The following is a 13112-nucleotide window of genomic DNA, read 5'->3' as shown; positions in this document are numbered from 1 at the left end:
TATAAGAGGACATAAAGAGACAGCTGTAGTAGTTGTAGCTAGAGAGGGACTGTCAAAGACAGGAAAAGAAGTCAAGAAACAGACCGACGGGAGGTAGAGGAAGAGCTGGGGGGGAAGGTACAACACAATGGACGTCCAGGGTGGGAGAGAACTGGGGGTAGTTGGAATGGTCAGATAAAGTTGATATCATGGGGTTGAGAGTGGGACGAAGGTTAGGTTGGGTAATAGTTTGCGTTTATGTGAGTATGCATAGTATATCTACGTGTGTGATACGTGTGATGTAATGATATGTGTGTGTGTGTGTGTGTGTGTGTGTGTGTGTGTGTGTGTGTGTGTGTGTGTGTGTGTGTGTGTGTGAGACACAATGTGTATGAGGCTATGGGACAAGAAAGGTCCAGAGGGAGAGAGATGTAAAGAAACTAAAACGATGGAGAATATGCTGAGGCTCAGACTTAGAGACAGACGGACAGACGGGGAGGATAAGGAGACGGATCACGAGGCAGAACAGAACAAACCCGAGCAACAAGACAGCAGACTGAAGGGACAGACAAACAAGACACTGATGGGCAAGATAATGTACTTTACACAGATGGAGGGGAGAGGGTAGGGGAAGGTAGGAGGGGAGAGGGTAGGGGAAGGAAGGAAGGAAGGGAGAGGGGGGAGAGGGTAGGGAAAGGAAGGAGAGGGAGAGAGGGTAGGGGAAGGAAGGAGGGGAGAGGGGGGGAGAGGGTAGGGGAAGGAAGGAGGGGAGAGGGGGGGAGAGGGTAGGGGAAGGTAGGAGGGGAGAGGGTAGGGGAAGGATGGAGGGGAGAGGGTAGGGGAAGGATGGAGGGGAGAGGGTAGGGGAAGGATGGAGGGGAGAGGGTAGGGGAAGGAAGGAGGGGAGAGGGGGGGAGAGGGTAGGGGAAGGTAGGAGGGGAGAGGGGGGAGAGGGTAGGGGAAGGAAGGAGGGGAGAGGGGGGGAGAGGGTAGGGGAAGGAAGGAGGGGAGAGGGGGGGAGAGGGTAGGGGAAGGTAGGAGGGGAGAGGGTAGGGGAAGGTAGGAGGGGAGAGGGTAGGGGAAGGATGGAGGGGAGAGGGTAGGGGAAGGATGGAGGGGAGAGGGTAGGGGAAGGATGGAGCGGAGAGGGTAGGGGAAGGATGGAGGGGAGAGGGTAGGGGAAGGATGGAGGGGAGAGGGTAGGGGAAGGATGGAGGGGAGAGGGTAGGGGAAGGATGGAGGGGAGAGGGTAGGGGAAGGAAGGAGAGGGAGAGAGGGTAGGGGAAGGATGGAGGGGAGAGGGTAGGGGAAGGATGGAGGGGAGAGGGGGGGAGAGGGTAGGGGAAGGATGGAGGGGAGAGGGTAGGGGAAGGATGGAGGGGAGAGGGTAGGGGAAGGATGGAGGGGAGAGGGGGGGAGAGGGTAGGGGAAGGTAGGAGGGGAGAGGGTAGGGGAAGGATGGAGGGGAGAGGGTAGGGGAAGGATGGAGGGGAGAGGGTAGGGGATGGATGGAGGGGAGAGGGGGGGAGAGGGTAGGGGAAGGTAGGAGGGGAGAGGGTAGGGGAAGGATGGAGGGGAGAGGGTAGGGGAAGGATGGAGGGGAGAGGGTAGGGGAAGGATGGAGGGGAGAGGGTAGGGGAAGGAAGGAGAGGGAGAGAGGGTAGGGGAAGGAAGGAGAGGGAGAGAGGGTAGGGGAAGGAAGGAGAGGGAGAGAGGGTAGGGGAAGGATGGAGGGGAGAGGGTAGGGGAAGTGGTAAAGAGTAAAGAGACTGTGATTCTGGCCAAAGTAAATAAAAAACATGGCTCAAAGTGGGTTTGAGGTCTCACACACTGGGGCTTCAAATCAGAGATTAAACTGCCCCCCCCATCCCCCGGCTTGTTGCCAACAAAAACCAGGGGTGCATACAGGTTAAAGGGGGGAAGAGGGGGCATAGAGGAAAAATGCCATTCCAAACACACCGTGTCGATCCAAATGGGATTCATTCAATCGTAGTTTCGGATAACCTTGACTGTTTTTTCACGAGGGAGAGCACCATTCAGCTTACAGCACACTTCCTCTAAAAGGATTTACCTGTTTGTGTACACCACCGAGCGTGCATATCAATAAAGTAACTCTGGGTTGTGATCTTTAATACATAAACCAAGCTTGTGCACAAGGAGACATCTAAGAAATGTTCTTCTCTACTACTCAGAATCTGAACTGTAGAATCAATCGCAATTGTTTGGTCACAGACTTGTGGAGGTATCTCCCCTTTTACAGTAAGTGTAAAATGATTAATAATGCATTCCCTCACATGAGTATGGTCTCCATTGGGTGATAATCATATGATCCTAAACACCCACACCAGTGCTCTTCCAGAGTACCTTAGAAAAAAACCTCTAACTCACTGACAATGTCAATTGCTAGCTCAGCGTGTCACAACCCAACCTTGTGGTCAACGTGCTCTATTCAGATGAAGTAGCAGTAAATTAGCTCCTGGTTACTACATATTTCCCTCCAAGAGAAATGTTTTGTGAATTACTTTGGTGTTTAGTTATAGTAAAATAGATAACTCAAATGCATTATGTCAAAAATACACAAAATAAAGCTTAACACCGTTGCACATTTTTAGACAAGAATTACTATTTCCAAAATGGTCTCCTATTTGCAAAAACTAAAATAAAGTGGGCACCATATTCACGAGAAGTGGCAATCACAACGCCAACAAAACGGTGGCATAACATTATGTCTTTCATAACAGGTCATGACTGAATCACAACCAACCCTCCACTTACATCAACAGGTATTACTTTTGTTAAGAGGCAGGAGAGTAGGTAGCTTTAACATCTGACCTTTCAGAACAATGTCATATCTGTTGTCATATCTGTTATGGATTTTTGTCATGACCCCCCCCGTGCTGTCCTGGTACGTATGATGTCACTCTTATGACAGACGTTTTGTAGTGCACTTCAAGTAAAGTACCGGCCCCAAAAATGGCCATAGCCCTATTCCAATCCCTCCCCAAAATGTACTTATTGAAGAATGCATGTGAAAGGGCAGCCCATTCCTCACACGGACATGCACGGGTGTGGGTATGGCATGAGTAACAGATAACAGTCAGGCATCCTTTCATCAACAAGGCCCGACACAAGATAACCAGTACAGTCCAAACATGTCACCAAAGCCCATCCAAGCATGCCATTCAGAATCTAGTATGGTGTGGGTCACACTCAAAATCAAAGAAAGGAAATCCAACTTAAAATTCACAAAACCATTGAGTCTTAACAGCATAGCCAACATCACAGTGTGTGGGTGTGTTCCTCAAAGCTCTGTACCAAGACCATTGGATGTTGTTGTTGTTTTTTTTTTTTGGGGGGGGGGACGACTCACGGCCACTTAAATACCGTTGCCAAATTTGAAACACTTGAATATTAAATAAGTACATTTATAAGGGAAGTCCAATTAGGTTTAATTGTATGGACATTGGAATAGGAGAACACCAGTTTTGGTTTTGACGGTTCTGTTCTCTCCCTTGGGGTGGGAGTCAGACAATGGACGGAGCATTGGTGGTTGAGTGAATTAGGTTTTTACAGAAGATTATGTAACCTTTCACCCTTGGCCACCACTTACATCTAACGCTATGCATTTATGTAGCTTTTGATCAATTCTGATTGGCTCTACCCTCAGAATGTCTCCAGGATATCTGTTTAAACAGAGCATCATTAGTTCAAGGTCAGACAATAAACTGCAGCTTGGTTATATCCTATCCATCTTGAGATGGGTCGGCTGACAGTAGCAGATAAAGCTGGGCCCCTCAGTATACTGTTGCAGGTCGACATTTGCATCTCGAGTCAATGCCTTCACCCCACTACCATTACCTTGATGTAGTACTGTATTCGAAATGAGTATGGGATAGAGTGGAGTGGACGGCTTTATCATGCACCTGGTACTGTAAGCTCTCTCTCTCTCTCTCTCTCTCTCTCTCTCTCTCTCTCTCTCTCTCTCTCTCTCTCTCTCTCTCTCTCTCTCTCTCTCTCTCTCTCTCTCTCTCTCTCTCTCTCTCTCTCTCTCTCTCTCTCTCTCTCTCTCTCTCTCTCTCTCTCTCTCTCTCTCTCTCTCTCTCTCTCAAACCCAGCAAAAAAATAATAAGAATCCCAATTGCATTGACACGTCTCCTCATTCACAAAGACGAGGAGCCCAACCGGCACATATAGAATAGTGATCATAATAGACCACAAATTTGGACTCGGTAACAAAGACATCATCCTATTTCAAGCCCCACTGTGGTGATAAAGACAGCTCAGTGGACGAAGGTGAAGAAGCAGTCAAGAGAGAACGCCAGAGTACTGCGCTAACTCTAAGTGGGCGGTATGTGGAAGGAGTTCAGTGACAAAATGGAGGTCAGAAGAAGGCGGACATTATCGGCCATTTTGGTGAGGCAGTCTGTTCTGTCCCAAAATGAAGAAGGGGGAAGCCAAAATAATGTGTGGCCTTTAGTGTCACCTTGAAGCTGAGATTACACCCTCTCGGTGCCTGAGGACACAGGCGTGATATGGAGATCCTGAAGTTACACTCATGGAGTGAGACCGAGCACATTTACATAGAAACCACATGGGGCTGCCTACATCAACACACCTTGGCTGGCTCATCAAAATGGAGATTATTACATGAGGGATACTGACAGAAATCCTGGCTGGATATCTGATAACAGCAAACAGTAGGTTCAGAAGATTTTACAGTGCCTCACTTTTCCATCATCGTACAGGTGGAAGACAAGCAGCCAAATGATTATGCAGATATGTCTCAGCTTGGCCGAGAATTATCAGATTGGAAAGATTATAGAAATTAGGTCGAGACTGGGAGTAAATTGATCTCTGTTTTGTGCCAAAAAATATGCATTTCTTAATTCATACAGGGCTCCAAGGATACAGATATCTGTGGTTTTGAGGCAGGCTATCATCTCCAGGACTCCTTTAAACAAACATCTACTTAGAAATGGCTGGCTTCCACATTGGCCAGCGAGAAAATAAGGTGTAATCTAGCTTTCTTTCCCAACAGTTACACAGAAATGCACAGCAGGACATGCAAGCACATTCAAAACCAGGCAGGCATCGTAGTAGGAGTGCAACATTCACATGCAATTAGCACAGCACAGTGTTCCTGCATCATTGACAATGTGGATTAAGTTTTTATTATATTTCTCCAGACACTAACTACAAACCAACTACATTAATATGTAGATATCAATATAGGTCTGCAAAACAAGCGAACAAAATTGAATCATTGGCCAAGTCTTCTGGGCTCACTTGTTAAATTTCCTTCGGCGGGATCATGTCATAGTTTGAGGACTCTATTGTGAGAGGACAAAAATGGGAGAATATCGACCCTGCGGTATTCAAGGCGTCAATTGGTTGAGTGTCCATTTATAACTAATTGGTGCAAGGTACAGTGGGAACCGACAAACCCCTCATTTGTGTCTGAGATGAGTGAGGGCTCAAAAGAGATGATTAGGTACATTTGCCTAATGAACTGTGTCGCTGAACGGTGTTGAGACAGAGGATTTCAAAGGCAGCGGTGGCTTAGTTGAGACGGACGAGGAGAGAAGACACACAGAAGAGACCACGCATGTTGAGAGCCCCACAGCACAGCAGTTTGTGGGTCAACTATTGTGAGATGTCAGTAACCCTCAACTGCAACTTGTTGGTTCCACTGCCCATAGTAGTGTTAGGTTGAGGGGAGGGATACGGTACAGTGTGTCATTAGGTTTGTCTAAAATAGTGGGTAGTCCGGACCAGGTCCTATCAGAAGCCACTAAAAGTATTGGTGATTACAACCACTAAACGAGGAAACGTAAAACTAATGCCAATAAAATCCCAAGTCCTGGGAGACATGGCAAAGTGTTTCATTATTTATTCTTCCCCTTCTGCGTTGGCGAGCGTACAGGCAGAGAGGTGACCCTGTCTCTCTCCGAGGCAGCCTACAGGCCTGCATGGGGGAGACATGCCCAGGGGAGAGTGCAGCCCTCCACTCTGCAGCAATTATTAAAGGGACTATTTTGTCGCAGTTGGAACCCAACGTGGTTCTGGACATGCTTTTGCAGAACCAGCAGGGCCACTTTACAGAGAGACAGAGCTCGTATTCTTGGGCCTTATCCTCAGCAGATCCATAGATAGACATCTAACATGCAGAAAATATAAATATATCATAGTTCTCAGAGGAGACAGCTAGGGGAAGTCAGTGAGCAAGTCTGCTATCTCTTCTGCCTGAATGAGTGATATGCCTGATCGAACAAACTTGTTGAACCTCATGTATTTCCGTCGCCCAACAACCTGGCTCTTGCCCAAAATCTATGTAATTTATTCATAAGCACTCTGGAGAGGTAAAATGTACAGGCAAGTTCACTGCAGTCGGTGACATGAGATTTAATACAGATCTGTCTCTGATTCGTATTAATATCTGCTGCTCCAAATTCAGCACACACCGACTGTTACACTTTATGTCAAAAACTCCTTCGAAAGCTGACGAGAAGCTAGATTCAAGACACTCAATTTAGACGCGAGCGAACGAACAGAGCTTTGGTCTGCAATTAATTTGGCATCCTCTCGTCGGTATTAGATCGGGGTTATAACGCAAACGCATCAAAAAACCAACTGCTCCGTATTTGTTTTTGTCCAATTTGAGAACCTTAATTACCCGCCTTGCATCAATCTGAAAATCAATTCAGACATGCTGAAAAGGTGGCCCAATTAATAATAAAGCAGAGTTTGATTGAGTCTGCCGGCTGCTGAAGGACAGGCAGCAGTCAGGCAACAAACCAAATGTATCTGATTGCCTTCATTGGAAAATATAAAAACCCATGCAGAAGTCATTATATTGGCTATTGATCTTCATTATACTGTAAAAGGCACCTCTAATAGCGGCGTGAAATATCCACTGAACCCAATCTAGCCCAATCAGGTCTAATGTTTAGTAATGGATTGTTATAAATAAGATGACAGGAACACTGGCTGTGTACACACTTATTATTTCATCACGAAGGGATTCAAGAAGCAACAACTTTACTAAGAAAAAAAAAAAACGACCACAAACAAAATAACCACAACTAACACTTATTGTTTTTAAGGAAAATGAAGTTACAAAACGGAAAAAAACGACGGATCACACGACACCAACACCACCACCACACAAAAGGAGTAACTAAAAGAAGAAGCAAACTAAGTTCTCAATTAGGAAAATAGTGGGTGGGTAACAGAAGTAGTACAGAGTGAAACAAATTGAAAAAACAAACAAAAATACAGGAAATAATGCAGAAAGAAAAGACAACGCCCAAAGGAATTCTGTTCAGGCATGCAAGCGTAGTTACATTCTCCCATCATGCATCAGGCCATGTTATTTCCAAGTGGTACGTTTCCATGACAACAAGTGCAAGAAAGCTTTCAAAGCAGAAGCAATACCAAAGGATACCAACGAGAAAAGGCCCCACAATGCAAACTTAAAAGTAAGAAACAAAACCCGAACTAAATGGGTTTGTTTGAATCATTTCTTCTTTTGAATAAGAATAAAGAAAATTGTCCTTCATAAATATTTAGCAGTTTTGATATAATTTGTTTAGAATTTCTTCAAATTAGTAATGAATTGAGCTTTGTAATAAATAAATAGATGTAAAATTTTCAACATGTTTTTTTTTTTATGTGGGTAAAAAAAGTAAAAAATAAAAAACACACCAACCTTCTCGAAGCTCTGAGGGATGTAAAGGGGTTGATGCAGAACACAATGACATGAGGAGAAGAGAAAAATAGGGGAAACACAGAGAGAGTAAAAAAAGCCACCTCAAGGCGTTTAGCTGTAGCTACATTTCTATTTTGTTTTTCCTCGGCTCTCTGTCTCTGCTACCAGTGACAGCCATCTTTAAGAAACTTGCCTGGCCACTTAAATAAGATTTGACCCAAAAACAAATCAGATTCACCCCAGTGGCCTGTTAGGAAAAGTGGGCCACCACTGGAGTCAAATCAAGCGTATCATCATTATAAAGATTCACAAGCTCCTTAGCCAACCATGGTGGCCAAATTTGCTTTCATCAGAGAAGGAAACAAAATACAGAGAAAATAAAGAAAACCAATGAAACAACCCCAAGGTAAAAAATTAAATAACCAATAGAAGGACACAGTTTGTGCTCAAATTAGCAGCTACAGTATAAAATATATTTACTTCAACCAGGTGGTTATGACCAAGCCAAAAGGTGACATTTTGACAATGGACTGGTCTGTGGCTGCAGTCTTCTAAACAACTACTGCAAATACTGATATTGGGTAATGTTCACTTGAGGTTTGATCCCTACTGGAGCTGCTAATTTCAAGTGTAATTTGATTTGTGATCAAAACATACTAGTCAACATCAAATATTAGAATTGATTGATAAACTAAAACCAAAAAGAGACAGTTGACACAATCACAAATAACATGTGTGCCCCTGGATACATCTCGGTCTTCTGTACAGACCGTCCTGGTCTTTTAGGAAAATAAAAAAGGTGCTGTTGCTTTTGGGGATTGCATCAGTTACTGGAACTAAGCTATGGTGTGAGGACACAATGTCTATTTTGACTATAGAACTCTTCTATACATTCTAAGATTACACAATGTTCCCAATAAATGTTTGTTTATCACATCAGTGGGTCTTCTATTCTGCCACAGAGGACATATGCTGCTTGACTCCGAGTACCAAAGCATCACAGAGACTGCACGGCCACTTAGAGATGCAGTCCGGTATCTTAAGCACTTACAAATTCTTAACATATTGTCTTTTCTTTTTTTTGCAGGACGTAACGTATCATGCGAAATAGATGACGTAGTACACAATTGTTGGGGACCCGTTTTGGCTCGTGAGCGCTACTTTCAAAATTACTGGCTGAAATTATACAAAAGCTTTAAGATGGCCCTTTAATAGAGGAGTGGTAATATAGCGTTAGGACTTTTAGTAAGCAGCTCCTCCTGAGGCCATGAAGACAACAGCAACAATGAAAAGAGAGCTTCCTGACCCATTTTTATAATGTAAGACTTGTGAATTATTTAGTGGGAACAAAGTTATCTGCTACACTGCCGGTACAAACTGAGCAGATATGTAAGGCATCTTTTTTGAATATGCACACAATAAATAACACATGCCTAAATATGAATCTGCCTCTTATTAAAGCCGCCTCAAGAGGGATTAATTGTCTTTTAGCGTTAGTGGCAGGGAGCAACTATTGTTTTCATCGCCTGTTTTGTAAGAAAATGAAATATTTCCTCAGATTCATTGTTCTTCGTATCTTCACAATTTCAGAACATAGCACTTTAAATTACGTAATTTAAGACCAAACTCCAAAATAGTAATGTGGGAATGAACAAGTTTCTACTTGTTTCTATTATAGCGATGCTGTAGGCATTTTATTGCAGTTCAAACCGTTTTTCTCAATCTGAAAGGAAGACTGGGGGTTGACATTTTGATTGGTTTGCACTAGGTTTTGCCACCCAATCAAAATCAGACTTACCGTCACATTCCTGTGCCTGAAAATGTATCAGAAAAAACATCCTCGGAGGCTGGCTTTAAGACCATTACTCAGAGAATCACATGGGCGATTTACAGCAAACACATTTAGAAGCCTATTACAAGTTTCACACCCCTACTTTACAAATTACTGACCGCAAACTTTGTGGTCATAAAAGCATCCATTTTGTATACTGTATCTGCTATTTAGGGTAGATGGGGCTTTCAGAGAGGGCCAATTTAAACGTAACATTATAACAGTACCTGGAGGGTTAGCTGGCGGATACAGTTAAACACTCTCCACCATCACTGCAAGTGAAATTAACATTTATGGGGAACAATACTGGTATCAATGCCACAATAAATATATTAATAAGTCTGATTTTTCTACACAATAGTGGCCTATTCGAAGTTAAGTACTTGTATTTCCCCCCTGGTCACCGTTTGTTAAAATTTTACTTGGTAGTGCACTCAGACTGAGCTTCCTCTGGCAGCCATTTCTGTCAACGGACTAGAATGTTTTCTGGCCTCCGGCACCTTGTTGCACCCTACCTCGCACATATAGGTTAGCAGGGGATGAGTAGCGCACGCCTTCCACGTTAGACGCCACGCACTCGTACTTCCCCTGGTCCGTCTCCTCGCTGTTCTCAATCTGCAGGGCGCCTGGGAAAGACAACACCCGACAAAGAAAAAGAGAGAGAGAGAGAGAAAGAGAGAGAGAGAGAGAGAGAGAGAGAGAGAGAGAGAGAGAGAGAGAGAGAGAGAGAGAGCGAGAGAGAGAGAGAGAGAGAGAGAGAGAGAGAGAGGAGAGAGAGGAGAGAGGAGAGAGAGAGAGAGAGAGAGAGAGAGAGAGAGAGAGAGAGAGAGGGAGAGAGTAAGAGAGAGAGAGAGAGAGAGAGAGAGAGAGAGAGAGAGAGAGAGAGAGAGAGAGGGAGGGAAGGGAAATGACTTGATTAGTAATTCCATAACGGCAGGGGAGTCAGAAACCTTTTTAATGGAAAGTATCCCTTATACATTTCTCAAAATTGTTCTCTTAATATGAATACATACTGCTGTGATAAGTAGCCTCCCACTCTAGCCTCGCTAACCCATGATTTAAAAAATATATAAATTAAATTGGTGAAAAGTATACATTTGCTGTTAAATGTTGATGGAAAGGATCCTCGGACATGTTGTTCTACCCACGAGTGCCAGAGGTGTGATAGACAGGCTACTGAGAGGATAAAATTGAATGGGGATTGACACATAGAATTCACTGAAGGAGTGTGGGGGGTCGTGGGAAGATCTCCTGACAAATGGTTCATCAGTTCATGTCCAAAACAAGTAACGTTGAAGTGCTCTGCTTAGTGCAGCACTTCTATCCTCGCTGCAGCCCCACCACGGAAATAATTGCTAACATTAACCACGTTTCCATCCACAGTGTTTATGCAAGTAAAGTCATGCCGTATACAAATTTTTTTTACGACAGGTGTGATGGAAACAGGAAGTGTAGGTACATTTTCATAAACGTCGACGGATAATTTATTCGTTCGACGTGGTGGGATCTTTCTTTTTGTCTGTAAAATTAATTATGCGACAATTGCGGTGGAAACTCCTTTATCAAATATTGATATAATAAACCATCATGAGGAAGTAAACTTGGGAGTCACGGCAGGATATGCTACGTTGTAGGCTACTACCACTACGACGTGGGAAAAGCATTAAGAGTTTATAGGCAGATAAAGTAAGATATGATGAACTTCACGGTGGTTAGGCCTATATGATGAACGGTGATGAGCTGGAAGAAAATGTCCAATAAATATTGAGGGTTTTATTTGAATGCTGGTGACATGATGACTGATGTTGGGCTGCAATGATCAAATTAAAATGATATTGCTCTTATCCATATTATTTATCGCAACAGTTTTTTTGGGGATAAAACCTTTGCTAGAGTTGATAATGCGATGAAAACACATAAAAAACTTCTGCTTTTTATTCGGTACATGGAAACTTAAGGCCAAAACATTTTTTTTTTATGTGCTCTGTGTCATCACGCACAGCATTTTATCCGCAACAAGTCAGTTTGATGGAAACACACCTTGTGGCATAATGTGTATATTTTTGTATGCATATTTTTTTTTATATTCACATGGAATTCTGTCGCTAATTGGATGGAAACCTAGCTAGTGAGATAACTAATTGTGTATGTCCGCATCAGTCACTATAGCAACAGCTTTAACCTTAGAACACGCCAGGTAAAAGATGACATACAAAGCCCAGGTTCATGTTCAAGTCTCAATATTGGGAACCGAAGAGTGAGACTGGCTCAAGCTAACACAGTAAACAGTGTGGAGAATAAAGTGGATGGAAAACAGAGGTGAAACTATGGGGTGTCAGATCATTCCTCGTTAACGCGTGACGATGATATCATTAGGGCTCCTGCCTGGCTCGGGCCAACTGACAGATTGCCGTCCCTGCCTCCCTGACAAACAGAGCGCCGGCGCTCGTTAGAGTTTAGCCAAGGCACATCAATACGCCACTGGGCCTGTGCTCCTTTGCCAGATACAACACCCCTTCAGAAAACAGATATATCCCTGCAGAAATCTAACATGTTAAAGTGACCCTAACATTCAGGTGTAAACAGGTCCCTATAAACAGCTATGTGTTATATTACTTCCTCTGACAACCTGCTTCAATGTCCACCTAGGATCTCTAGCTCAGAGTATGTGCAGCGTGAAAGAATAGAATGAAACTAGATTCATTTTGAATTCTCTTCTTTATGTTCCCTTTTTCTCTCTCTTCAGATTGGCTCATCCCGTGCCCAATGGGGAGTCCTATCTGGCATGGTGCTCACGTCCAGCAAACTGAAACAGTCTACCTGCATGAACGCAGGTGGTGGACCTGACATGGATCTGTTTGATGTGCGCCTTGCGCAGCGAGTGCCAGCGCCGCCGCAGGTGGGCTGGAGCGTGGTCAAAGGCCTCCTCGGTTGAACAGCAGGGTGGGCCGTTGAATAAGAACCATGTGAAGTCCAACTCTGGGAAGAGACAGTTCCAGAAAAATGTCTGCCAGTAGCAGCGCTGCATCCTCAGTTCTGGTATCTTTCAGCTGATTGAAGACCGGGGAAAGATTTTTTAATGGCTCCATAAAGTACTTGGGTTAAATAAACCATACACTCTTAGAAAAAAAGGTTCAGGAAGTTCTGCAGCTGTCCCCATAAGAGAACCGTTTTTGGTTCCAGGTAGAACCCTTTTTGGTTCTAAGTAGAACTATTCTATGGAAAGGCTTCTACATGGAACCCAAAAGGGTTCTACCTGGAACCAAAAGGGGTTCTTCAAAGGGTTCTCCTATTGGGACAACCGAAGAACCCTTTTCGGTTCTACTGTAGATGGCACCTTTTTTTATAAGAGTGTAGAGCCGGGGTGATTACAACGACGTTATCTCCCTTCCTGTGACCATAGATCTTTGCCCCTCTGGCCAAGGAAGCGCTTTAACACTAGCAAATTTGTATTTCACATTGCAGTCGCTCTTATCCAGAGTGACTTACAGCAGAAAGCATACATTTTCATACTGGTGCCCCGTGGGAATTGAACCCACAACCCTGGCGTTGAAAGCGCCATGCTCTACCAACTGAGCCACACGGGACAGTTGT

At 44.1% G+C, this 13112-nt stretch overlaps 1 protein-coding gene across 2 annotated transcripts in view; it reads right to left on the bottom strand.

The window, feature by feature from the left end:
• The window catches only part of LOC311123708 (receptor-type tyrosine-protein phosphatase S-like), a 50506-nt gene that overhangs the window by 21354 nt on the left and 16040 nt on the right, over positions 1 to 13112 (bottom strand). For both annotated transcript variants that reach the window (XM_084197948.1, XM_084197949.1), the window contains one exon: positions 10034 to 10144. In XM_084197948.1, the coding sequence (XP_084054074.1) occupies positions 10034 to 10144 (111 nt within the window). The remainder of the gene's footprint in view (positions 1 to 10033; positions 10145 to 13112) is intronic.

Source organism: Coregonus lavaretus (genome assembly GCF_964263955.1).
Source record: "Coregonus lavaretus genome assembly, contig: HAP1_SCAFFOLD_3220, whole genome shotgun sequence".
In the NCBI taxonomy this organism is placed as follows: domain Eukaryota; kingdom Metazoa; phylum Chordata; class Actinopteri; order Salmoniformes; family Salmonidae; genus Coregonus; species Coregonus lavaretus.
This window is presented reverse-complemented; position numbering and strand designations above follow the sequence as displayed.